Source organism: Mya arenaria, chromosome 5, assembly GCF_026914265.1.
Source record: "Mya arenaria isolate MELC-2E11 chromosome 5, ASM2691426v1".
Taxonomy (NCBI): domain Eukaryota; kingdom Metazoa; phylum Mollusca; class Bivalvia; order Myida; family Myidae; genus Mya; species Mya arenaria.
In genome coordinates this window covers 31,317,199-31,343,468 of record NC_069126.1, presented here as the reverse complement: position 1 = coordinate 31,343,468, position 26,270 = coordinate 31,317,199, and the positions used below count along the sequence as shown (strand labels likewise).

At 34.6% G+C, this 26,270-nt stretch overlaps 2 protein-coding genes across 3 annotated transcripts in view; both read left to right on the top strand.

The window, feature by feature from the left end:
- The window catches only part of LOC128234778 (coatomer subunit alpha-like), a 30,757-nt gene extending 16,388 nt beyond the window's left edge, over nt 1-14,369 (top strand). Inside the window, exons 18-31 of one of the 2 annotated variants that reach the window (XM_052949293.1) lie at nt 849-995; nt 1,682-1,871; nt 2,136-2,231; nt 4,196-4,387; nt 4,913-5,023; nt 6,228-6,406; nt 6,972-7,040; nt 7,446-7,582; nt 8,313-8,499; nt 9,545-9,655; nt 10,267-10,428; nt 11,367-11,479; nt 12,133-12,214; nt 13,838-14,369. In XM_052949293.1, the coding sequence (XP_052805253.1) occupies nt 849-995; nt 1,682-1,871; nt 2,136-2,231; nt 4,196-4,387; nt 4,913-5,023; nt 6,228-6,406; nt 6,972-7,040; nt 7,446-7,582; nt 8,313-8,499; nt 9,545-9,655; nt 10,267-10,428; nt 11,367-11,479; nt 12,133-12,214; nt 13,838-13,897 (1,836 nt within the window). In that variant the 3' untranslated portion in view covers nt 13,898-14,369. The remainder of the gene's footprint in view (nt 1-848; nt 996-1,681; nt 1,872-2,135; nt 2,232-4,195; nt 4,388-4,912; nt 5,024-6,227; nt 6,407-6,971; nt 7,041-7,445; nt 7,583-8,312; nt 8,500-9,544; nt 9,656-10,266; nt 10,429-11,366; nt 11,480-12,132; nt 12,215-13,837) is intronic. The other variant, XM_052949294.1, reaches the window with a different exon arrangement.
- Nucleotides 14,370-16,313: 1,944 nt separating this feature from the next.
- LOC128234889 (beta-1,3-galactosyltransferase 1-like) lies at nt 16,314-26,240 on the top strand. Its single transcript, XM_052949497.1, has 3 exons — nt 16,314-16,526; nt 24,070-24,190; nt 24,367-26,240. The coding sequence occupies exons 1-3, from the start codon at nt 16,494-16,496 to the stop codon at nt 25,359-25,361; spliced, it is 1,149 nt and encodes a 382-aa protein (XP_052805457.1). The 5' UTR covers nt 16,314-16,493; the 3' UTR covers nt 25,362-26,240.
- Nucleotides 26,241-26,270: the final 30 nt, after the last annotated feature.

The following is a 26,270-nucleotide window of genomic DNA, read 5'->3' as shown; positions in this document are numbered from 1 at the left end:
TGCAGGCGAGTGGTCTAAGAGGCTATGCTGAAATAAGTAGTGCGGACAAAAATTTATTTGCCAGATAACTTTTGCCACGGAAAATATTTGTATGATTGTCTGTGCAAATTCCTGAATTATTTGTGAAACTCCACATTAAATGATTAATTATTCATGATTACGAAATTTTCCTAGCCAAATTTCACAAAAGCATATCACAGTTACGTATTGGGGGCTGACTAAGAAGTTGATGCAGTCTTTTTAAATAAAACATCTTGTGACTGAAATGATTATCTATTTAGCTTGAATCTTGTCATTATATAATGAACATGTCGATTATTGGAAGAAAACAATTGAATTGAATTTAATAGTATTGATATTTAGCAAAGGAATGAAATCTGAATTGGACCATATTAATAAGACTGACCGGCCCTTTTGACAAGAAGTCTTGAATTGTTATTCTTTTGTAGATATAAATTAATATAATATTTTTAAAAAAACATTTATGGTTTCCAATGACTGATACCAGTCTATGGATAAGGATAATAATGAATATGGAACCTGATCTTCTGATCCTGGGGCGGTATTTATAAAACTTCTAAAGTCATTTTCTTTCCTAAGTCACTTTCCTAATTTAATTGCCTCTTTGGTCATATGATATAAAAATGTAAGAATTTCTTAAATACATTGTTTTCATTAACCTTATTGAAAAACACATTCTTTTATGTTGAAAATGCTGGCACATTTCTTTGAATATCACTGACAATTTTAAGAAATCAAGTTAGGAAATAACTTAAGATGCTTTATAAATATGGCCCCAGTTCCGGATTTTTTTAGACAAATCTCTAATGTTTCCTCCCTTTCTGCAGGTTCTACACATGGTGCGACATGCCAAGCTGGTGGGCCAGTCCATCATCTCCTATCTACAGAAGAAGGGCTACCCTGAGGTGGCTCTGCACTTTGTCAAGGATGAGAAAACAAGATTTGGTCTTGCTCTGGAGTGTGGAAATCTTGAGGTAAGGATATAAATGAAAATGATTATTGATGCCACTATCTGTAAATATTTAGGCTTTTTGCTTTCCACATTTTTTGGTGAAGGTAGGGAGATAAGATTTTCACTTACCATATTATACTATGTATATTATTTTCATCCCTACCCTTCATTCTGTAAAAAAATAAACCTTTTTTATCACCGTTACACGGAAAACTTCTGGATTGGGAATATTTTTGTGGGTTGGTCAGAAAACAAACTACAAATTGTGGCCAGAGGTAAACAAAAAATCCATAGTGACTAACCTTTGATGAGCAATGTTATTCAAAGGGGTTTTGACCGAGTTACAATGTATATTTGTTTGTTTTGAAGCGAACAGTAACAAGCCTGAAGTGTGTGAATTGTATCAAAACAGTAATTAGAGAAAAAATATGGCAAATTTACCTTAAAGCATAATAGAATGAATTCCAGCATAATTAATTTATTACCACATTTGATGTATCCATTTTCGAACCAGATTTCCCTAAAACTGGCTAGGATCCTAGATGTCCCAGTTAGTTGGGAGGAGCTAGGTGATGCTGCTGCTCTAGGGATGCCACAAGATTGTTGAAATGGCATACCAGACAACAATAATGTGACAAAGACACTCTGTTATTACCATGTTTCCTGGAGAGGTCCTGCAGAGATATAATGGTTTATCAAATGTTTCAGATTGCCCTGGAAGCAGCTAGGGCCCTGGATGACCCAGCATGTTGGGAGAAGCTAGGAGAAGCAGCCCTGCTCCAGGGAAACCATCAGATAGTGGAAATGGCGTACCAGAGGACCAAGAACTTTGACAAGCTGTCCTTCCTCTACCTGATCACTGGAAATCTGGAGAAGCTGAGGAAGATGACAAAGATTGGTACGTGATGTTATCAGCATTTATATGAAAGTTATTAAGATGGTCTTAAAATCTTTTTGATGGCCATCCTACATGTATGATTTTGGTTATATCATGTAATTGTATCGCTTTTGTTTCTAGGGACATGGTAGTGCCTTTGATTCGATGCCCGACTGCTCACATTGCAATTTATGCAGTCTGTGACATATAGGGGAGAGAAAAAGCCTTCCCAAATGTTATCCTATCTGTTATGCTATAATAATAGAATGGTTCTTTATTTTTCAGCTGAGATCCGTAAGGATACAAGCGGACATTTCCAGAATGCTCTATTCTTGGGTGATGTTCAGGAGCGAGTGAAAATCCTATCCAACTGTGGACAAAGTAAGATGAGCTGAAGATCAGCTTTCTTTTATTTGACAAAAAATTCATTGATTAGTAAAGTAAGCATTGAACACATACCCGTTCATCTATCAGATTAATTAACCAGATCTACCATTATTTGTACTGCTTGTTGGCATAAAAAATCTAAATGCTGTAGACACTTCGATTTCATGTTGTAACCATCATGCTGAAGGTAGGGGAGGTCTAATGTTATAGATTTTGCCTCTCATCAATGAAGTTGTGGGTTCTTTCCTCATAGGCTTGAAATGACACCCGTTCTTGTTTCAACCCATGAATCAGTCTTGAGAGTGATATATATCAGCTTTCAGCTGGTTGTACAATCAAACTTTAATAAATTTGTTTAAAATATGCTTTCTGGTGAATTTTAGAAATTTTTCAGTGAAATAAAAGTATTATTTCACTGTTTGAAACAGTCAAAATATCACATTGATATTTTTCACTGTTTTGAAATTTTAGCCGGTTCCATATCAAGCATTTGCGCGCACAGGGCTGAGACACAATTTCAATGATGTCATTTCTGAAATGACGTTACTTTATACAAATTGGCGGATTTTCCTTAAAAAGTGTAATTAAATGACTTAACTCCAAGTTTAGGCATGTAATAAAAAGAAAATTGTTTGTTTCACTGTAAGATAGCAATATATTTCACCTTAGAACACCAAAAGTTATTATACCCCCACAAACGAAGTTTGAGGGGGTATATAGGAGTGAGCTTGTCGGTCGGTCTGTCTGTCGGTCGGTCGGTCTGTCGGTTTTCATGGTTTCCGGATGATAACTCATGAAAGGCTAGACAGATTTGAAAAATTTTTGGTACACAGGTGTAACATCAGAAGATACAGGTCAAGTTCGATATTGGGGCTGGTGGGGCCAAGGTCAAGGTCACTGTTACTAAAAATAGAAAAACTGTTTCCGGACGATAACTCATGAAAGGCTTGACAGATTTGAAAAATTTTTGGTACACAGGTGTAATATCAGAAAATACAGGTCAAGTTTGATATTGGGGCTGGTGGGGCCAGGGTCAAGGTCGCTGTTACTAAAAAAAGAAAAACGGTTTCCGGACGATAACTCATGAAAGGCTAAACGGATTTGAACAATTTTTGGTACACAGGTGCAACATCAGAAGATACAGATCAAGTTCGATATTGGGGCTGGTGGGGTCAAGGTCACAGTTACTAAAAATAGAAAAATGGTTTCCGGACGATAACTCATGAAAGACTTGACAGATTTGAACATTTTTTGGTACATAGGTGTAACATCAGAAGATACAGGTCAAGTTCGATAGATCCTTCAAAAACTAAATGAGCAAATATTTACCTTAAAAGTAATTGACACTTGGAAAGATGAACAAACAAAACAAATCCAGCATGCTTCATTTGAACCAGATGCCAGTGGAATACCAGCAGAACTTAAGTATGGCATATTTGCCACAGTAGTGCTTACTACAAATATTGACCTGTCAGATGGACTTGTTAATTCGGCTACAGGAACAGTCCCGGGATTTATTCCCAGGTGGATAAGGATGCATTCAAGCCCAAATATGTACTTGTAAAATTTGATGATGATCGTGTTGGAAGAAAAGCTTGTGAATGCTCTAGATGTCTTATTCCAGAAGAGATCAGCTAGAGCATCAGCTAGTTTTTCTTGTCAGCAGTGTAACTTCTAAATTACTCAACAGATTTAAATAAAACAATATACGCATGATAAAGGAAGATGCAGTTTGCAGTAACCTTGGAGTTATGGCCTCTTTTCAAAGGAATGGTTTGCCATCCCTGTGTCCAGGCGGCATTTGGGGGTATTTGTCACTCCTGTGACAGCTCTAGTTTTTTTTTACTCGTGGTTATGCCTCTTGTGAAATATATATTTTGGTCACTCGGTAAAATATATTACCAAACCAAACAATTATCCTCCATATAATCAAATTATTACATTGTGCCACTCTTCAGAATCACTAGCCTACCTGACTGCGGCCACTAATGGACTAGAGGAGGAGGCATCCACTTTGAAAGAGTCGTTTGGAGAGGAGGAAAGGGTGCCTGACCTGTATCCCGGTGCTACCCTGCTGAATCCCCCACCCCCTATAACACAGCAAGAAGCCAACTGGCCATTGCTTACAATGTCCAAGGGATTCTTTGAAGGTTTGTTGTTTGACATAAAAAGTGTCCTTAAAATACAAAACTCTTTAAAAGGTTTTTAAAGCCTCTGCTCTTTTTGTAGTCAGTAGTTCTGAGCGACTTTTAATTAATTGCTAGATTTTTATCCCCACCTGCCCCCTTTTTTTTCAGCCGCCCCTTAAATTTTCTTGACTCAAATAAAAAAGTTGATCTAGGGTCTGTATTTGCATATCAGTCTGGTACTGTCCGGGAACGGCGTTTATTCATACCTACATGTAAAAAAGGAGAAAAGTTACAATTGTGGGTCGTCTGGAAAGACAAGTATATGTTCCCTTATGCAATAAAAAAGAGCATGAAGACATATTCAAAGCTGAAACAGTCATCTAAAAAAAAATGTCAACCCTGCACCCATTTAGAAAACAAATGGATGAAAATCTAACAATTAATTTATATTGGCCTAATGTTAAGGACAGCTATGTATTCTAAGAAAAATGTATGCTTCTCTCCATTCTCTTCTAATATGAAAAGATAAATTGTTCTGTTCTTCAGGAGCAATGGCTGCACGTGGAGGCCAACAAAACAAGATGGCTGCCGCAGACGATATCGAGATTGAGGGAGCTGGAGAGGGCTGGGGAGACGATGATATCAAATTGGACGATGGTAGGTGGCTGATTATTTATAGAATAATACATGGTTGACCATGGCTTTTGGTTGATAATTGCCCAGTGGAAGGAATATATTTTCACTGGGGCAATTATCAACAAAAAGCCGTGGTCAACCATGTATTATCCTGTATAATACATATGTTTTGTCATCTGTCAATGATTTCAAATGGTTTTAAAAACATGATTTTGTGGAATAATGAAGGATATGTCATATAATTAGCATGTAGTCTGAATGTCTTAAAAATGAGATAAAACAAAATAGTTTTGAATGGCATTAGCTGCATAAAAAATAATGAGTGATTGGAAATCAAAATAGCAAACCTTTTCATATGTGTACCTGCAATTTTTCCATTCTTCAAAAATTTCCTATTTTACATCAGCTGATTGTGATGCACAGCTAGGGTCGATCAAGCCTAAGAGCAGTTTCATAAGAATCTTGGCTTGAATGACCATCATTTCGCTGGATATTTAACATTTCTCAGCAAATAAAGTAAAACAAACCGTTTCAACAAAACATTTCCTTGTCTCACTGCTTCATGACCTTTACCGATGTCAACATCCGGTACGGTTTCGGGTAGTACTCGTTACTGAAACACAGAAGGTGTCATTATTGGTAAAACTAATTTCACTATTATTGCACCGATAGTTCCATTTTAATCCCTTTAAAGCTTTTACTTATGTTTGATTGTTTGCCTACCAAGTATACGGCATCCATTTTTAGTTTCGTGAAAATGACGTCAGTGTGCACATTCTCGTCTTCGTCAGGCAATTATGCCATAATCGCCCTGACGTGCCTTGATAATCTCACGGGCAGAGACGATAATCATTATTGCGGGAACGAATTTCTATAGTAAAATGTTACTATTTATAGTAACATGTGTATTATTGAATAATATTTGAGTTATAATTGTTATATAAGTGTAGGTATGAAATTGACCAACTTTGAAAAATGCTGTATTCATTATTCAGATAAGATTTGCGCAACATTGAATTTTATGTCCTTGGAATTAATATTCATTATACTTGTTTATACTTTTGTTGAAATGAATGATCATAAAGGATTAACTAGAACCTGTATTTTAAACCCTTATCCCACTCACAGATCATAAATTGGTTGGCTTCTGCCATTTGTTTGACCCCCCCCCCCCCCCCTTACTTTTGACACCCCCCTAAATAATGCTATATTTGCTTATTTACAGATGACGAGTTTGGTGGAGAGGAAGCAGGCGTTGGTGGGGAGGATGGTACGGAGGGAGGGGGCTGGGATGTCGATGATGAAGATCTTGAACTGCCCGCCGACCTTGACCTTCCAGCCACGCCCACTGGCGGAGGGGAGGGATTCTTTGTACCGCCCACTAAAGGCACCAGTCAAGCACAGGTATGCAATATAGCATTTGAATTTGGCAATTGATCAGTGGTGGGAATCTTCCGTGGGTTTTCGGGATTTTGTCTCTGACGTTTTGGAGACCAATAATTATTAATCCAGGGAAAACCTTTTATGTAGGAGGGGATATGAGGGTGTTTTATAGCGCCATTTAAAAATCTCTTTGTCACAAGTAAATATGACAAGTCAATGAGTTTCCATCATAATGTGTTCTATGAACAGAACACATCTGTTACAATGTCTCTGAAATTATATCCTGAGGCGCTTGTATATTTGTCTATAGAAAAACTCCAATATCCTGTCTTTCAAGTTTTTCCCGCTTTAAGAATACATGTATACATTTCGATAATTAACTATGCATTGTTCTCATTGATTTATTCAGTGAAGATCAGGAATTTGTGTTAATGTCAAATGTACTTAAACAGATATTTTGTTGTCAAACTTATATTAATTGTGATCATCCTGAGCTATATAATATAAACTAAATAGTGCTATCTGGAATGAATGTTTACACGAAGGCAAGGGTTAAATTTCATATTGATGATAATTTGTGTTGAAGGTGTGGTGTAACAATTCCCAATTACCAGTGGACCATGTGCTGGCTGGATCATTCGAGACGGCTATGAGGGTAGGTACTGTATGAAGACACTAACATACAGAGATTATCCGTGTTAATGGACTTTTTTACACTCAATTAATAAATTACCTGGGGTCTTTGATTCGAGCCCGACATGAGAAACTTTCTAGGGGCATTTCACCCAGGAAATGAAATCGAGCATAATTCTATAAGCTATAAACTTTTATTACAATGTAGCTGATAGAAATCACTCTAAGCAGGTACATGATTTATGGCTTAATTCTATCATGTTAAAGGTGTTGTATTATTATCAGTTAATTTATGGAGCTTTGGGCTTTTAATGTTGATTACGATAGGAACACAGGAAAATGGAATAATTCATGAAAAAATATGCACATGTTTGTATGTTAGGTTTGGTTTTGTTTGAAATGTAGCACATTCCCATCTTGTTTTCAGCTGCTACATGACCAAGTTGGTGTTGTCAACTTTGAAGAATACAAGCAACTGTTCCTGCAGACATTTAGCCGTAGTAGGACTTGCTATCAGGGTATGCCCTCACTACCGCCACTGTTCGGCTACCCCCACAGAAACTGGTAAGTTGATGAGGCTGATATATTGTATGATATTTAAAGGATATGTGGCAAATGTAGCCACCCTTATATTGCAAATGTAGTCAAGAGATGGGAGTTTTAGATGTAGTCTCAGTTAGACCTGCCTAGTACTCTGGTTTCACAGACACAAAATAAAAATGGAACTTGATCTGACTACATGTTCCCTAAGCAAATGAAAAAAATTGTAAACAAATCTTATTACCTGCAGTTTTAGGTATTTTTGACATGTAAATGTATGTATCATTGCCTTACATATCTGCTGCAAGGGACGGGCTAAGTCTTTCTGAAGTATAGTGTTTTATTCAATATTTCTGTTCCTACAAAATAAGTAGGTGGTTTTGGCTGTGTTCCAGCAGTAGGCCTGATGTTGAAAACCTTAGTTAAACAGTTACAAGTATTTTAAAACCGCACCAATTTTGAAAAGTCTTATTATATATACTCATAGATATTTCATTGTTTGGCCTCAAACTGAACACCAGCTGCATATTTATAGCTATACTATTGCTGAAGTTTGATGATTCATATTCATATGCATTTTCCTAATTGTTCTGAAATATCACATTCTGGTCTTTAAAAGATGCAGGAGGTCACTGTAGTGTACCAAGAGTTGGTCTCAAGTCCATCAGTTACATGAAGCATATAGCCTCACCAATGCTGAAAAGTCTGTGATATATACTCATAATTATTTCAATTGGCGTCATTCTGTTCACAGGAAAGAGGCAGGTGGTCGCAGTGGTGTGCCAGCAGTCGGCCTGAAGTTAAACACCTTAGTCCAACAGTTACAAGTAGCATATAACCTCACCACTGCGGGAAAGTTTGGCGATGCTGCGGACAAGTTCAGATACATCCTTCTCAGTGTTCCCTTGCTTGTGGTAGATACAAAACAGGAGATTGCAGAGGTACAATTTCAGTTTATGTTTGAATTGTGTGAAGGAATGAGTTTTGATAGGGTTTAAAACAGCTTTAAAAACAGGCCGAGTACTGCAAGAAGGACCAGTTGTATAAATGTAATTAAATTATAAATTTTTGATTATCTTAAAGATGCACTCTTACTCCCAAATAAGAATTTCCACAATTAATGCAATTGTTTTAAAATATCAAAATGAATTGATAAAATGTTAAAAATAATGAGACTTATGAAGGATACCGAGTTTAATTTGAAAGAAAGGTGCAAAAACACGGTATTTCTACCTTATGAGACTATAGTAGACCGCAGTAATTATTTTAGCATTCACCAATCATTTAATATTTTTGCGCTCTCTATTAAATAACCAGTTACAATCTTGTTATCAGTAATTAATATTTTCCATAAACGCATTATTTAGCAAGGAGTTAAATGTTTATCAGTCAAAATTATTGTTTGTTATACATGTTTATGTATTGCACCATCTCTTCAATTTTAAGCTCGAATCGTATTTAAAGGCCTAGTTTATGGAATGTTTTGCATGACAATCCACTGCTGTGCATCTCCTGGTAATTGCACTGATGTCACAGTAGGGGCCAATTTGCTGTGTATTTGTTTATTGGCTCAAGGCCATTTAGGGTCCATTCTATAATAAAACCTCCAAAACTGCACAGCAGGATATTCAGATCAGAGATCTGATAAGACAATTAGGCAATTAGATTAAGATCAATACACAGAGGTTGTGTACAATACACATTTTTTTTTTTTTTTGGGGGGGGGGGGGGTCTCTTATAGAAGGATTAAACTAGGCCTTTAAGTTTGTTAATTTGATAGTTACCTGTAAAGATGAATGGAAGTATTTATAACTGCCTTCCACTTACCCTTTATAATGTTCATTGCCTGTAGTTAAAATCACCTACATGTATATTAATGATCTGTTGTAAAGTTTGTCTATTTTGCTAAGCAATGAATATAGTTAACAAAAATGCCTTATTGAAGATCTACTTTAGTAAGGTTTTTAACTTTAATAAATCATTCAGGCGCAGCAGCTAGTTGAGATATGCCGAGAATACATTGTGGGTCTGTCTATGGAAATGAGCAGAAAAGAGCTGCCCAAGGCCTCACTGCAGGAACAAAAAAGGCTATGTGAGGTAGGATTAGCGTATTGTGGACACTGACACAGTAACCCAGATAATATGTGTGACACCACTTTCACTCTTTTTGACGATTTTAATATTACCTCATTTCAGCATAGCAAATCAACTCACTTAATATCTACCTGATTAAACAAATATTGAAAAAAGGATATTCCGGTATATTATATGCAATTGTATTAACTGAATATTTTCCATATTTCAAAACTTGCTGAGCTTTGTAATTCTCTGAGGATTAAACATCCGTCATCAAAGTAAGGATGTGATGAACCAGCCTGAATTTTAACTCTGGTGCATGTGATAAAACAAAATAACAAACCCTACTATGAAATAAAATCCAAAATCAAGGCAAGCCCAGGAAGCATTTTTCCAGTACAGGGTTTGCAGGCTTTTGCTTATTTCTATTAATGCAACTTGCATGTTGTTGATGACAACATCTGTATGCATCAAATTTGGAAAATTAAGTAATTAAGTGAACTTCAAGTAGAATAAATAGTACCTGGTTGGTTACTTTACTATTTGGGACAAACTTTTTGAGAACCCTGTGTATGATATTAATACAAGTAGATCTTTCACAAACATTAAACGTGTGTACACCTGTTTTTCAGATGGCAGCATATTTCACCCACTGCAAGTTGCAGCCAGTTCACTTGATTCTCACACTGAGGACAGCCATGACGCTGTTCTTCAAGCTTAAAAATTGCAAGACGGCTGCATCATTCGCTAGACGATTACTGGAGCTGGGACCTAAACCAGAAATTGCCACTACAGTAAGAACATTCTTTTTAACGAGAATTTTCATAAAAAAAATATTGCTGAAAATAGGGATGTTTTAATGATCGCAAATCGATTGGTTGGGCCTGAAATCGGTCAGAATCGTTTGTATTTGGTCATAACCAATCATCGATTCAACCTGCGAGTTGTTTTTCTTCTTTCCTCTCATTATTTGCATTCAGTTAATGTCCGCCAATTTTCTCCTCTGAGTTCATATATACATTCGGAACCAGGCCCGTTCTGAAGTTGTCAGTTGTTATTGTTAACAATATGGCTGAAAGCAACAGCAACACTAAATAAATTAAAACATACGCATACCAAAAGCATAGTTAAGGATTACGAGTAATTGTACAAGAATAAAAATACAATTAAGGTATTGTCATAAACCGGATGTACTATCAATAATTACATGAGTGGAACCGATTATCAATGGTCAAACTGGAACCGAGCCTCAACACCAGATAAAAAAAATGTGTACGCCAGATGTTGAAATGTGTATTCAGAAATGAGATTTCTATTGAGTATGTTGGATCAGTGATTGTTTTAAGGGCATCTCGTTTTTCATAGAAAAAATAAAGTTATTGTGATACCATCTTGTCATTGTCACCAGTGGCCAAAACCTTAACCTTAGTCATAAATTCAAACAATTTGCATGAAACTTTGTACTAGTCTTATGACTAACAATACATACATGTGTAGCAAGTCTCGTAAATCTGGCCTAAATAAACTGCAAAAAAAACCCACAGACAATTGTTTGTGTTTTCTTGCCATATTTGTTTATTTTAGACTATGTGCAGTTAACCATGCTCAATCATAAACACATGTTTTGACTATATTTGCTATGTTTTTTTTAAAAAAAGGAACAAAAACAGTCAATCGTTTTAACTTGTGTAAAGTTCACTAATTTTAAAATGAAATTTGTCTCTCCTCGCAGGCCAGGAAGATTCTAGCTGCATGTGAGAAGAACCCAACGGATGAGCATGAAATAAAATATGACCAGCATAATCCCTTTGACATCTGTGCAGCTTCATATACACCTATATACAAGTAAGTTTTGGTGTAAGGATTATCAGTGTGTGTAAACCACGATACGTCTGAAAGCAATATTTTGCTTAAAATAAAGACTTAAATGAAAGATAACTTTTCTTTTACCACACCATTTTAAATAAAACAAAGGGCAGTCTATGCCGCGTTAAAAAAACCCGCCTTCGTTTTATTACCGAAGTTTGATAAGGTGATAAGTTTCTTCATCAAACACTTCAACAAACCTGTTTCCAAATCAATGTTTTGACAGTGCTCCGTCAGACGGCCGTATTGTGAAAAAGTTTGTTGAAGTGTTTTAAGAAACTAAACTCTCAAACTGGGGTAAAATACTGAAGGCAGGGCTCTGAAATCCACTTAGACTGCGCTTTTTTTCAGTTAAAATAGTGAAGAAATAGTGAAGTTATCTTTGTTTCAAGTCATCATTCGAAGCAAAATATTGCCTTTCAACGTAGCATTTATAATGTGGTATACACACACTGACTATGCCAAATGTACATGAAGAGTATTTAATAAATGTAGTACTTCTTGTTGAAAACTTCTTTTTGGTACTAAATCGCTCCTAGAATTCTTCTTATTATCATATAAAAAACCCAGTCCAATACACCCATGGGCTTATAAGTAAATATATCAAGAAATTATCATGTTCGGTTTTTCAGGGGCAAGCCAGTGGTGAAGTGTCCTCTCAGCGGAGCCTGTTACCTGCCGGAGTTCAAGGGCGAGACCTGCAGAGTTACCAAGGTATGTAGTCAGTGATTTTACGGGCCTTTGGAGGCTGTCCTTTGTTATAAGAGTTAAAGTGTCCATTTTCCCGCTTTAAAAGCAATTTTTTAGGCAAAATATTAGTCATCTTTTAAATAAAGGAATATACAAAAATAATATATTTCTTGAATAACAACAAGACCAGCTCTTATGCTGTATATTATATATATATATATATATATATAAATGCAGTAAAACATTCATATAATTTCATTCATTTGGCAGGATTTGCCATTTTTCTCTGTTCATTTTTTAAACCAGCACCCATATATGTGCCTCAATTGCTTGTTGCCAAGTAAAATATTACAGTCTAAGGGAGACAACCTCTATTTAGTCACTGTAGATTTTTTTCTTCTTTTTCACTCCCTTGTCTTTGTAAACATGTTCTGGACCAGAAGCGCATAGGCCCTAATAGGCCTCTTGTTAGCTCCACTAATCTAAAAATAAGAAAACTATACTAATCACCCCTGTGTCGGCATCGGGTTAAAGTTTTAAAGGCAAGTTGGCATTTTCACTTGTAACTCCAATACCCTTCATTCAATTCACTTAATACTTCACACACTTGTTCAGGACCATCATACAATGAGGTTACATAACTCCATTAAATTATTGTCCCTGATTGTCTTTAAAAGGAACTTAGGGTAGGTTAAAGTTTTAGGGCACATTGTGTCAGGTAAATCAGAGAGAAACCTGGTTTTAAGAATGACATATGTCGTTATTCAGGTGGGCCTGTGGGAAGGCGGCATCAAATTCACCTATGTCATCATAAAAATTAGTTAGGTTTTACGTATAGTGACCAGACTAAATATATAAAAAGAGTTTATGGAGACCTTTCATGGGATTGTGTTTGGGACCCCTAGGGTCAAGGTCAAGGTCACTTTTACTAAAATTAGAAAAATGATTGGTACTGAGTATTTTTAGTTGGGGTTGACATATTGCAACAAAACTTGATATACAGGAAGAGTTTTAAGAGAGCTTTTATAGGATTTAGTTTGGGGCCCCTAGGGTTAAGGTCACTGTTACTAAGAACAGATAATGATTTGGTTCTGAATAACTTGAGTTAGGGTAGACATATTGTGACCAAAATTGGTATGCAAGAAGAGTTTAGGTCCAGGTCACTGTTACTAAAAATTGGTAAAATCGTTCAAACTGAATGTCACAATGATGACTAAGTTCTTCTGTCCATCATTTAAAAAAACGTGGTTTCATTGTTTTGCCGGATTTCGTGTTGTTTTTTTATTTGATTTTTTTTCATTGCCTTTCACAGGAACATTTTACATCATTATTTTATTCTTTTCTAAGACAAAACATTATTCGTGCATGTTGCCCGCCAGCTCTTGTTTCAGAAAAGCCTGTCAAATTGTATGAGAACATTGTATCATTCTGAATGGACTTAATTGATTTTGTCTCCCAGCCCTGTTTGTTAAATGTGAGAACAGGCTTACCTTCAAAAACTGTGAAAATATCTCACTGTTCGAATAAGCTATTTTATTTTCACTGAAATATCTCTATAAACCACCAGAAAGCATATTTTTAATACTGTATCCATTCATTATGATTGATAATTTCATAACTGATCATTATTTTATTTTCTCATTCCAGGTGACAGAAATCGGAAAGGATTGTATTGGATTGAGAATAAGCCAGATTCAGTTCCGATAAACAGTGTGCAATGGATTTCTAGAATAACTAACTCTTCAACAGTGGGATAATAATTATAAATGTTGATGGATGTTTTGGACAATTAATATTTACAAACTATTTGTGCATATTTGTGAGTGTGATATGTTTTATGCCGTAAAGCCTAGTGCTTATCAGCCTAGCGCTTATTGTTATTTGTAAATCATTTGATTGAACTTATAAGAAATTTATGTGAAAAATATCTCCATAATGTTTTCAGTTAAGCTAGATATAGGCAATACATAGCTCTTTGTTTAGTGTACATTTCATATGGAAACTGTAGCATGTATTACTTTTTTAGAACAAATACATACTGATTATTTATGATTGAGAGGGTTAAAACAGAAATTAAGCAAAATTCAGTAAATATTTCCAGATTGAAAACAGAATTATTTATAACATTAATTCATATTATTTATTGAAAATAAATATAAAAACTCAATAAATGCGTTTATATATCTTGGTGACTTACAGTTCACCTAAAGTATTGGGACTTTTGAATTAGTTTCTTCGTAAAGCAGTTTTTACCAATGAAGATAAATGGTTGTTAATAACCAATCTCCTGTTCCATATCTTAAAGGTCAAGGTCACATGGAGTGACTGAAGGTCAGATAAGGCATTTGAAGGTCAGGTAAGGCATTTGAAGGACATATCAGGCATTTAAAGGTCAGGTAAGGCATTTGAAGGACATATCAGGCATTTAAAGGTCAGGTAAGGCATTTGAAGGTCAGATAAGGCATTTGAAGGTCAGGTAAGGCATTTGAAGGACAGATCAGGCATTTAAAGGTCAGGTAAGGCATTTGAAGGTCAGGTAAGGCATTTGAAGGACAGATAAGGCATTTAAAGGTCAAATAAGGCATTTGTTCCTGACCGGCTCCATAACTCGACTGATCAAAGGATTTTTAAATTGGTGCAACTCGTGTTTACCAAATGGAGACTTCAAGCATGCATAAGGAGGGACCTGTTTTATTGAAGGATTTGGGCCATAAATGTAATTTAAATCTGTAGGTCCAGGTTGGCTAAAAGATATTTTCACTTCCTCGACTTAGTTTTCAACTTTGTTTCTGGATTAATTCAATGCACACACATATGGCAACCTTGAATCCATGCGATTTTGCTTATTTTATGGGATTATCAAAACTTCTATCATAAAAAGAAACTGTACGTAACCTTGATTTTGTGGTTATGGAACTTTAATAGTTTGAACCATTCTTGGAGCAAAATTCAAAAACCGGTTTGGTATTCATAAAACATTTTATGTCTTTGCTTAACTTTCTCAAGTTTCCATAGTCAAATCAAAAGAAGAGAATATTTTTTTAATAAAATTATGTTTATATTCAATAAAATCAATGGACGTATAATCAAGTTATTTTATTTAATGACCCCTGAAATACTTGACTTATAAACTTAATCGAACTCTGGTTCAATTTATGCTAAAACTTAATATGAAGCAAGAATATATATGTCTATAAAATATTTAACATTGACTATTTATAATTTTTGTATGGCTTCTTTCATTATGCTGATTGCATTATAAATAGTTGCGTTTTGAAATGTACTAAGCATAATAATTAACCGTTTCCAAAAATGACCTTTAATTTTTTGTTCAGCCTTTAAAAAGCCAGATTGAAAAAATAACTGGACAAAGCCTAAGGAGAACACTTCCGTTCTACTGTAACACCCCAAGACTTTCTAAAAGAAAATGGCAAGCAGCATTTTAGATTATAAACATACTTCTGGTTTTTGTGTGCATAATCAAGACATCCTGGCTACTAACAATTAATATTTCAGATATCAAAACATATTTATTTCGTTTTTGTTCGTGTTTACAGAGTTCATACTTCTGAATTATTATAGTATCGTTTAAAGTACATCCTCCCCCCACTACACACACAAACAACTCGATTTACTTTTCGTTTTATAAATCTATATTTTGAAATTCCAGATTTAAGACAACTATTATTCCGCTTGTTTTTGTGTGCGAAGTCCAGACTGAAGAAAAGGCTACTGAATCATTATTTTATCGTCACCCCCCCCCCCCCCCCCCAATTTAAAAAATAAAAAAAAAATCGATTTATTGAATGATATTAACTCTCATTCCGCTTGTTTGTGTGTGCGGAGTCCAGACTAGCTGTACAAAGGCTACTGAATCGTTTTTTATCGTCAAAAAAATCACACACACCCGATCAACGTAAAAAAAGGTAAAAAAAATCATCCCCCTCCAAAAAAAATTCAATATTTTTGTTTATTTATTGTATGATATAAACTATTATTCCACTTGTTTTTGTGTACGGAGTCCAGACTATCTATATTCTATCTATACAAAGGCTACTGAATCATTATTTTATCGTTTTCGCCTTCAGTACAGTATCAATTTCCGACCTGTCTGCAGCCCAAATATCAAACAGATGTTTCTTGCTTCTCCCACTGTTGTATGAAGCACGAAAAACTGCCTGATTATACGATGTGAGATTTAAATTCCACGTTTTTACGAGCTGTTGAAGATATTTTAAGACTTGTGTAGCTTGATGGTTAACTATCTCGGATGTTTTTTCTTTTTGCCTAGAATGTTTCTGCTATGCAAATTACTAAGCGTTTGGATTTTAATATGGTAGGTAGTGGTTGTTTTATTTCTTTGTTTCGTTATTTTTGAAACATTTTCATCCGTTCTAGTTCTTTTTCTTGTTAAATTCTTTCACTATGGAATAAACTTATTAGATACTAAGAATACGTATTAGTTTTTTTAAGTGATTATGTTTACAGGTACATGAATAACGATTCGTGAACATGACCACAGCAATTGTATTTGCTCTTAAGGAATAGAAAACGAGATTGAAGTACATTATGGACGTACAGTTTAAGGAAGGTCCAACAAAAGTACACACATATTTTTTACAATAAATTTATAAAAAGATACCGAGCTAAAAACGTTTTCTATTTATTTAAAATACCGAATGAATCGAATGAGTCATAAATTGATAATGATATGATAGTACGGACCAACTTTGCGGATGTTCGAACAAAGAACTCGTTTTTTCGCATTATATTCACCAAAAAACGTACTCAATAAATAAAAAGTGTTTTCACTCTGTTCTTTATAACGATACTTTCAAGCACCTTGATAAAAAATCAACATCCGGAATATCTTATTGACAATTGGTTATGTTATAACCCAATAGATCGAACTTTATACTTAGGACTAGTAAATTGAAAAAGATAACAATCTTACGGACCAAACTTACGGATGTTAAAGCGAAATATCATGATTTTTTTTCATTTATTAACAAATACAAACCAGGTATAAAAATTAATCTTTCAAAGTTCTTTCGCCCCTATTATTATGTAAACACAAAAAGCACTCGATGCATTATCAGGATCCGGGTCTCCTACTTGACATCTGTTATTAATTCATACAGAATCAAAACAAATAAAACATTCGGCCTTGTTGATAACATTATATCACGGACCAACAATATGGATGTTAAAGCTGCACCCTCACAGATTGAACGTTTTGACAACTATTTTTGTATCTTGGAATGAGCCAATTTTTGCGTAAATATCTAGAAACCAGTGTTATAAGACAGCTGACAAAATATCAGATCGCAAATTTTCATATCCGTTCGAAAATTAATAACTTCTGGCTAAAAGCGTTACTAACGGTTTAAGAAAAATGCATAAAACATCAATATTTGAACTTAAATATAAAAATCTGCGATCTATTTTTGTCAGTAGTCTTATATGGCTGGTTTCCATACATTTTCGCATAGATTGGCTAGATCCAAGACAAAAAAAATAAAAAAAATATTCTATCGCCGGTTATCTTATATGACTAAGTTGAAGGCTAAAATCATCCGATTCTAAGAAAAAATAATAAAATCAAAGTCAAAACTGTCAATCTGTGAGAGTGCAGCTTTAAAAGAATACATTTCTTTTCATTATATTTTAAGAGCCCACTCAGTATAAAATAGTGCTTCCAACTTTCTGCCGCCCCTTCCATTATGTAGATACTTCAAGCACTCTGATAGTTTATCAAGATCCGGTATTCCTAATTGAGTATCTCCAGGATAATTGGCCCTAATTAGCCACCGTAAATAATCGTTAACCTTTCGTTATCTCTGACGAAATCCAGGCGGGCTGATCTGCCGAAAGAAAGCAAGTACAGACGGAATAATACTTTCATTATACACGAAATATCATTCTCATTCATCATTCAGAGGTTTGATGATAATAAATCTATGTTACCTATAGCATCATCACGCTGATGTACAAGAAAGACGAAATATAGGAACTATGATTATTTATTTGAAGCTGCGTGTGAACGTTTTGACAACTTTTTTTTATTTTTTTGTCTTGGAACGAGCCAATTTATGTGAAAATGCATGTAAACCAGTGATATAAGATTGCTGACAAAGAATTAGATCGCAGATTTTTATATTGAAGTTTAAAAAATAACGTTTTATGCATTTTTCCTAACGTTTTAAGCCATAAAACATTAATTTTGGAACGACTATATGAAATCTGCGATCTGATCATTTGTCAGCAGTCTTTTATCATTGGTTTGCAGATATTTACGCAGAAACTTCCTCATTCCAAGACAAAAATAAAGTTGTAAAAACGATAAATCTGTGAGAGTGCAGCTTTAATTCAAAATGGCAATTTTAACTTCATGCATATAAACTTGAGTTATTTGAAGCATTGGTATGAACTAACTTGGTGATGTTGCTTTGGTGGCAGAAATTTGGCATAAACTATATCCACTTAGCTTTCATGAAATAGTTCGTGTTAATAATTGCGGATATGTCACATAACTATCTAGCAAGTGGAAACTCGAATATTTCATGAAAACTAAACAAATATCTTAAGACGAAATCTTGCTTGCTATTAACTGCCACTATGCAATTAGTAAGAAGATAACAAGAGATTTTTCTCAATTTTAATTGAACAGCTTAAAGATGCACTCTTACTCCCACATAAGACTTACCATAATTAATGCTATTGTTTTATTATTCCCAAAAGGATGAACAAATGTCGAAAACAGTGGTTCTAATGAAGGATACCTATTTTAATTTGAAAGAAAGGTGCACAAAGCACAGAATTTCTACCTCATGCGACCATAGTAGATCACAGTAAATCTTTTAGCTCTCACCAATCATTTATCATTTTTGCGTTTTCAGCTATTAAATCTTGTTATCAGTAATAAATATTTTCTATAAATGTACCATTTAGTAAGTAGCTAAAGGTTTATCAGTCAAAATTTATGTTTGTTATACATGTGTATGTATTGATTTTGAATAAGAGTAGCACTTTAATGGATTTATCATAAATAAATAAATATATCATTTATTTGTTGATAACTTCATCATGCTGTGGGTATTTTTAGCGAAAGATTTCATGCAATCACTTAATTAACTCGACATGTTTTGGCAGTAAAGGAACACTAACGGGATTAATTTCGCGTATCTGGTTTTCATTTGGTAATTTTTTTGTGACATATCCTCCATTAATTTCGCAAGTATTTCCATGAAAGCTAAGTGGTTATGTGAAGGTAGAAATCTGCAGCCACATATGTAATGTTTGCAAGTAAAGTGAAAACTTACGTTGTACTGATGTTTTTTTTGTATAAGTGTTTTACACATAAGCCACGAAATATAATATTGTATGTAACAAAGTAACGCATCGATAGATAATCAGTTCTCCAGCTTTGCATAAATAGCGGAGGGGGGGGGGCTGCTGCTCTCTTCCGGCACCCTGCTACCTTTCACTATGCCCCCCCCCCCCCCTGCTTTGCCCCTTTGTTTGACAGAGCCTTCTTTAATGATTACGAACTAAATTGGATATTTATTGGACATGTTGTCAAGTCAGTTTGCAAAAAATAAGTATAATAATAATAATAAATACACATAATTTTGACACTTCAGTAAAGATAACAGGTAAGGTTTTCATAACAAACTAATAGTATTAAAAGTAGTTAAAACACATAAACAATATGAATTGAACATTGGTCCTTGCAAGTACCCCATTAAGGCTCATTCAATGCGCATCAAAATTTCCCTTCCTGACCTAGCACCCTGCCCTTTTCAAAACCTGGCTGGAGCCCTGGATAATGTATATTTGGTCTCTGATAGCCACTACGAGTTCCTGCTTATCATGTGATGTTGGTTACAGTCATATTTATACCATTTGAAGTATTTTTATATGTTTTTCATAAGTGTTAGAATTATGAGATTTCAAAATACATCTGACTTAAAACGTTCACCGAATCTTTTTTCAAATAATGGTACTAAATGGTTTTAAACTATACTAAACATTATAAATTCTATAGTAAGCCGTTTTCCATTGTTATTTATTTGAGCTGCTTATGTATCCTGCATTGCATGTAAGACTTTGCATATTTTTTTTGAAAAAGAAGTTTCAAGTTCAAGAATTTCCAAATTAATCTTGAGATACTTCAATTTTTCCAAACTTTTCTTGAATCTCAGAGCCATAAAACCTGCGGCTAATCCCCGGTATTTTGATAGACAGAAATAAAATATACATTAATCAACAATGAGCCTGGTCTTGTTTTGCGAGGTTATTGGGTATTTATGTAGCGTTTCTCGGAATATTTGTGTTATTTATGTGCTGGCTTATAGCCTCTCTTTGTAAGCAATGTTCGGGTCAGTTCATGGAGCATAAACAACAGTAACTGTTGATGAAAGCGAATACTGTGAGTTTGTTCAACAAAATACTTGTTCATATGTTTGTTGTTTATATGGATAATTTCAACCGTAGAGAACAACCCTTCAATTCAAAATAAAACTTTAAATTGATTATGAACAAAATATGTGAAGCTGTTTTATGAATGATCTGAACCACAATTTATTATTCAGAGAAACGTTTTGAGTCTTTGATTATATGTTTATTTACGTTCCTTTTTTTTTGGAACAGAAGCCATTCTTGTCATTCTATCTTCACTTTAACCAGTCTGCCAATACCGAAATCGCACAAAGACATGCCTTTTTATCTAGGCTTAGGCTGCTTTTTGGCTAAATTAGTTTTAGTAGGACTAGTCTAAATGTTAGTTATTCATAGCTCATGTGCATACTCTTAAAATGTTTTTATAACAAGCACTTTTTGTATAACGAAATAAAGCGTTGCAAATCATAAGGGGTGTTAAAACTATGACCTTGACGGCTGGAGCCCTTCAACAAATGTTTAAATATGCTCAAATATTCTCTTTGAAGTCCACGATTTTGAATAGCGAAAGTAACGCGATTCATCAAAAGGCTTAAAGGTTAAGTTTATACTTGATGTTTTTTACATGATCCCTTTTGATTGTGAGGTTTTGTTTTCAGTTATCATTGAATGTACCGTGTTGGGTTCGCACCCCACTTTAACCAGAATATATTTTTCTACTTATTTTTTATGCAAGTTCGGTATCAAAGAGAAAATAAGTTATAATAAAAGAGTTTTCAGATGCATTACCGGGGGAAAAGTTGATGCTATATAATGAGCGAATCCCTGATGGGGCACTAGGCGGGGACGAACCATTCTATAAGCCAATAGGCGCGGGCACACCTTTATAAACTCTAAAACAACAACCAATTTGACTAAAAACATACACTTAATTTAACTGGTTTAAAAAAACCCATTTACATTTACAAAGATACTTATGAGCTAATGATACAGTCGACTCCCGGTAGAACACTAAAATCTTCAAACTTCATCAGGAAAAACCGCCCTTCCAGAAAACGATTTAATCCCGAACGCGGATTATAATCACTCTCGCAGACATTCATTTGCACGCAAGAACGCTTTCAACACCGAAGCTTGTAAGAAAACATGGCGTATCGGTAATTCCATCGAAAAATAAACGCCAAGAAAGCGCCTTTCATGCCAAAACAATTCCATTTGTCAAAATAATGCATTCCGAAATAAATTAGTTTTATTTTCGTATGAAATTAGCTGGTAAATATAGGAAAATATATTGTCACATATCTCTGTCGTTGCCAATCGTTGACTTTTTTTATTATGATGCATAACTTCATTCCACAAATCCGCGAGAAATAATCTTATTTTAATTCCTGTCATAAAATGAGTGGATGTTAAAAATATTTATTATATGCTTTACGGTAGTTTATACAGATTGTTTGAAACAGTGAAATTATCAAATTGAGTCTATTCCCTGTTTTATCATTTTAGCCCGCTCTCATTTCCAAATGAAACGTCAGCGTGCTAATGGCTTGGACACAATTTTAAGGACGTCATTTTCGAAATAACGTTACATGCAAATACCAATTGGCGCGTTTTTCTAAAAAAGTGTGATTAAATGACTTTAACTTCAATTTAAAAAAAATAGTTTGTTTCAGTGTTAGATAGCAATATATTTCACCTCATGAACACCTTAAGTTGATATATCACTCGTGGATAAGCCACTCGCGAACTATATATTTTGGTGCTCACTGGGTGAAATATGTAACGATCTTACACTGATCAAACCATTATCCCGTAATTCCCCAACTCTTTTCGACAGAAAGGACCTTTCAACAGATAAGACGTGATTAAAATTAAAACATTTCTGATTCGAATCATATCGTTACATAAAATCAAAGACAATTGCGGGGAATGTTTAAATATTGAACAATTAAAAAAAGACTATATACACACTTCAAATTTTTTTTTATTTTCTTAGACTATAAAATAATCAGACAATCGAAAATAAGTGCCATGCAACTTATAAAAGGGATTTTTTTAGAAGATAATTGTTTTGCAGAATCATGCTTATTTGAAATATGAAATAAAATGCTTGCAATAAAATCTTCCCAAAACTCAGACGCTAATTTCAAACGTACAGGTTATGCCGAATCAATCATCGAATGCAGTTTAGCTACTGATAATGATCAATGTTTCCACAACATGTCTTATCTGTGTTATCTAATGTTTCCACGGAAACGATATCAATTTTATTCATCCGTTGCCATTTAGTCTGGCTGCAGAACCGAGTATTAGTTTGTGCTATTTGTGTTAAATATATTTTATTTATTTTTGGATTTTTTGAATAAATTAAAGAGGATTAAAATTAAACTGATAACCATGAAACACCGTTGGTGATCAGCATTATATTTTGTCCCATGAGAATGCAGTATTTCACAAGTTTCTCGGTAAACCTCGTTTCCGCAAAACATCATACGCTCCGGTTGGGATGAGCCTATCTTATACTCTCGGCCATGGAAGATACTTAGAATCTTACACTAGCGGCCATTATAGATGCTTTTTCTCCCACCTCAGTTAAACAAAATATAGCAAAACTATTTTTTCTCTATTTCCACATACCGGTACTCTTTATCGTTGCCCGTAGGCAAGATTATAAGTATCTTCCATGGCCGAGAGTGTAAGATAGGTTTATTCCGACCCGAGCGTAGGGTGTTTTGGGGAAACGAGGTTTACCTAGTTTCCGCAAAACACCCTGCGCGAGGGTCGGGATGAACCTATCTTACACGAGCGGCTATGGTAGATGCTTTTTCTCCCACCTCAGTTAAACAAAATTAAGTAAAATTGTATTTTTTGCTGGAACTCTTTTGTGCTTAGTGAAAATAATTGCGTACGGATATGCGATAATTCGTGGTTGTCATGGATATTCGCGCAGTGATTCAGAGAATGTAAATGTTCTGATCGGTCTCTAAATAGTTCCAAGAAGAGTAAAGCATTATTTCTTGAATGGTGCGTGAAAACTGTTTTCTGGTGACATTTGAAGCGAGAAATAATTAACTAGCGTTCTAAATATTGCCACAAGACAAGGTTTCCATGATGCGCTACAGACGACAGTCTTCAACAAGGGAGGTAATTACAATGTGGTGACTATAAAAAGAAGTTCCATGCGGGCATTTTATCTTCGCCCTAGGGCAAGATAAGAATTTCTAGCATGGTTGAATTAATGGATCTACTTATTTGAGGTGGAAGAAAAGGATTTCCAGCACGTCCGAATATTTGGATCTAATTTTCTGGGTGGGAGAAATTGCAATTCGTGATTAGTCTGAAAGGCAACACATTACTTTCTGTACAAATGGATTTCTATTTCATATTATCACAGACCTTGATGACGTCAAATTTATTTTATTTACATGCTTTTAATTCATTATTATACATGGTATTATATATATTTATTTTTTTTTCAGATGCGGAAAATCGTTGGATTTGCTATTTTTGTCCTCTGTGCGTGTGCTGGCGTCAACGTTCTGTTTTTCTCCGTTGCGGATGACGTCACGCGTCAAAGGCTGTATTCCGGATACGCATACGGTACGCTATTAAAACTTGTTGAAAATTATTAATCAGTACCATGGTAATCGTACCGGATAAGATCACTTAAATTATAGATGTGGAAAAACAACAACTTAAAGCTGTTTTCAAATATATTTCTTATATAAATATAAGACATTTAACAATACTATAATGCAGGGGCATTTATTTTTCAGGGAGTCGACACTTTGCAAATGGTCCTTCATCTTCAAAGACGATTGGTGCGTTAAACGAGAATGTACTTCAAAGAATTACGCAACGAAAACTCCATGACACACAAAGTATAAATTCTTCAAACCCCACAGCAAGCGATGAACGAATTTATTCATTTTCAGTAAATCCACACCGCGCATGCGCACGGAATGAAACAACACCCGGTGGTGAACTTTGGGGTTTGCTAACAATCGTCATAAGCAACGTGAATAATTTTAAAAGACGAAATGCAATAAGAAACACTTGGGGATCTACAGAAAAGGATACGAACTCTAAATTGCTTTTTCTTGTTGGTCTAGATGTGGAATCACGATCTTATTCAGCGGTAACAAACGAGGCGAAATTATATGGCGATATTATACAAGTCGAATTACTTGACCAATACAAGGATTTGACCTACAAATCGATCGCTATGTTACAGTGGATGATCGATTATTGTCCGAATGTGAAATTTTATATGAAAACTGACGATGATGTTTATGCAAATATTGAAAACATTGTCGGGGCTTTAGACGCAACGAAACAGAGACGAAAAGGTTTCTATTGTCATGTTTTCAAAAACGCACCAGCAATTCGAGACATTAATTCCAAATGGTATGTGTCTAAAACGGAGTACAGTGGAAATGTTTTCCCAACGTATTGCGCAGGACCTGCGTATATTTTTGACGCATCTGTGATCAAGGACCTTTACCGATCTACTTTGAATTCACCATTCCTTAGCATGGAAGATGTGTTTATAACGGGTCTTTCTGCAAAACCGTTGAACCTGTTCCATCAACACGATGGACGAATGGATTTTAACAGAAGAGAACCGACAGGTTGTGTTTTTCAAAAGACCCTTGCAGCTCATCAAATGACGGAAGCAGACATGTTTGTGATATTCTCCCAGCTGCAGAGCAAAGAAGTGGACTGTGATACAAATACTAACAATTATTTGACTAAATTTGCGGATAGTTGAAGACTGTAAAATGACAAATAAAACTAGAAACGTGTGAATTGCCATTTAATGTAAATTGTGTAAATAAAACAAACCAACACATAAATAAAACATAAAATAACGCTAATTTGTTCCTAGAAAATAACGAAATCAATGTATTTCTCCTCATAACCAATGCAAATAACAATACAAGACCACACTCTCGCGTAACAGCATGCCAACGAGAGTGAATAATATAATGCTTTTATAACTTATTTCACACTATTTGTAAAATATATATATATATATATATATATATTTTGGAAATCAACAAGTTAAACAAATGCAAATTTAAACACATTGCTTATATACCTAACCTAATTAAGCTCGTATAACAAAGACAAATTGTTAACTATGCAAAAACATTCGCCATTTTCACTGTATTTTGAGCCGTTTATTGTTGTCCATGTTATACATGAGTATATAACAAGTTTCTCTGAGTTTGTTGTTAAAATTGATTCTAATCATTGGCCCAGGTGATGTTTTAACTGATCAAATGGTATGTTGCTGTCCAATATCATTAATTTTGTTTCCATCTGCATGGATAGTACCTCATAAGACTAAAAGAAGGCTACTTTTAACGTTTCAATATTCTTCTGCGCTTGAAAAAAAGGAGATTTCTTTTATACACCATACATGTCTATCAAAAAATCATAGACAAGTTATATGGACATTTCTATGTAGGACATTAATATTACTTAAATTGTGAATTGCAATTATCAAAACTATTTTCTGTTAAGTTCATACCATTAGACCACTGGCACCGGATTTTCAAACTCAATCATTTTTTTTAAAATCAAAAACAATCTTATAATTCCGAACTAAAAATTATAATACCGAAAATGTGAAAAAAATATTGAAAAATATTTTTTTTATAAATATGCACTTTGT

Excerpts from the sequence above, each read along its gene's own strand:
- LOC128234889 (XM_052949497.1), top strand. The coding sequence starts at position 16,494 with ATGCAAATTACTAAGCGTTTGGATTTTAATATG. Across the intron at positions 16,527-24,069 it reads AGCGTTTGGATTTTAATATG|ATGCGGAAAATCGTTGGATT; the intron begins GTAGGTAGTGGT and ends TTTTTTTTTCAG. Across the intron at positions 24,191-24,366 it reads GTATTCCGGATACGCATACG|GGAGTCGACACTTTGCAAAT; the intron begins GTACGCTATTAA and ends TTTATTTTTCAG.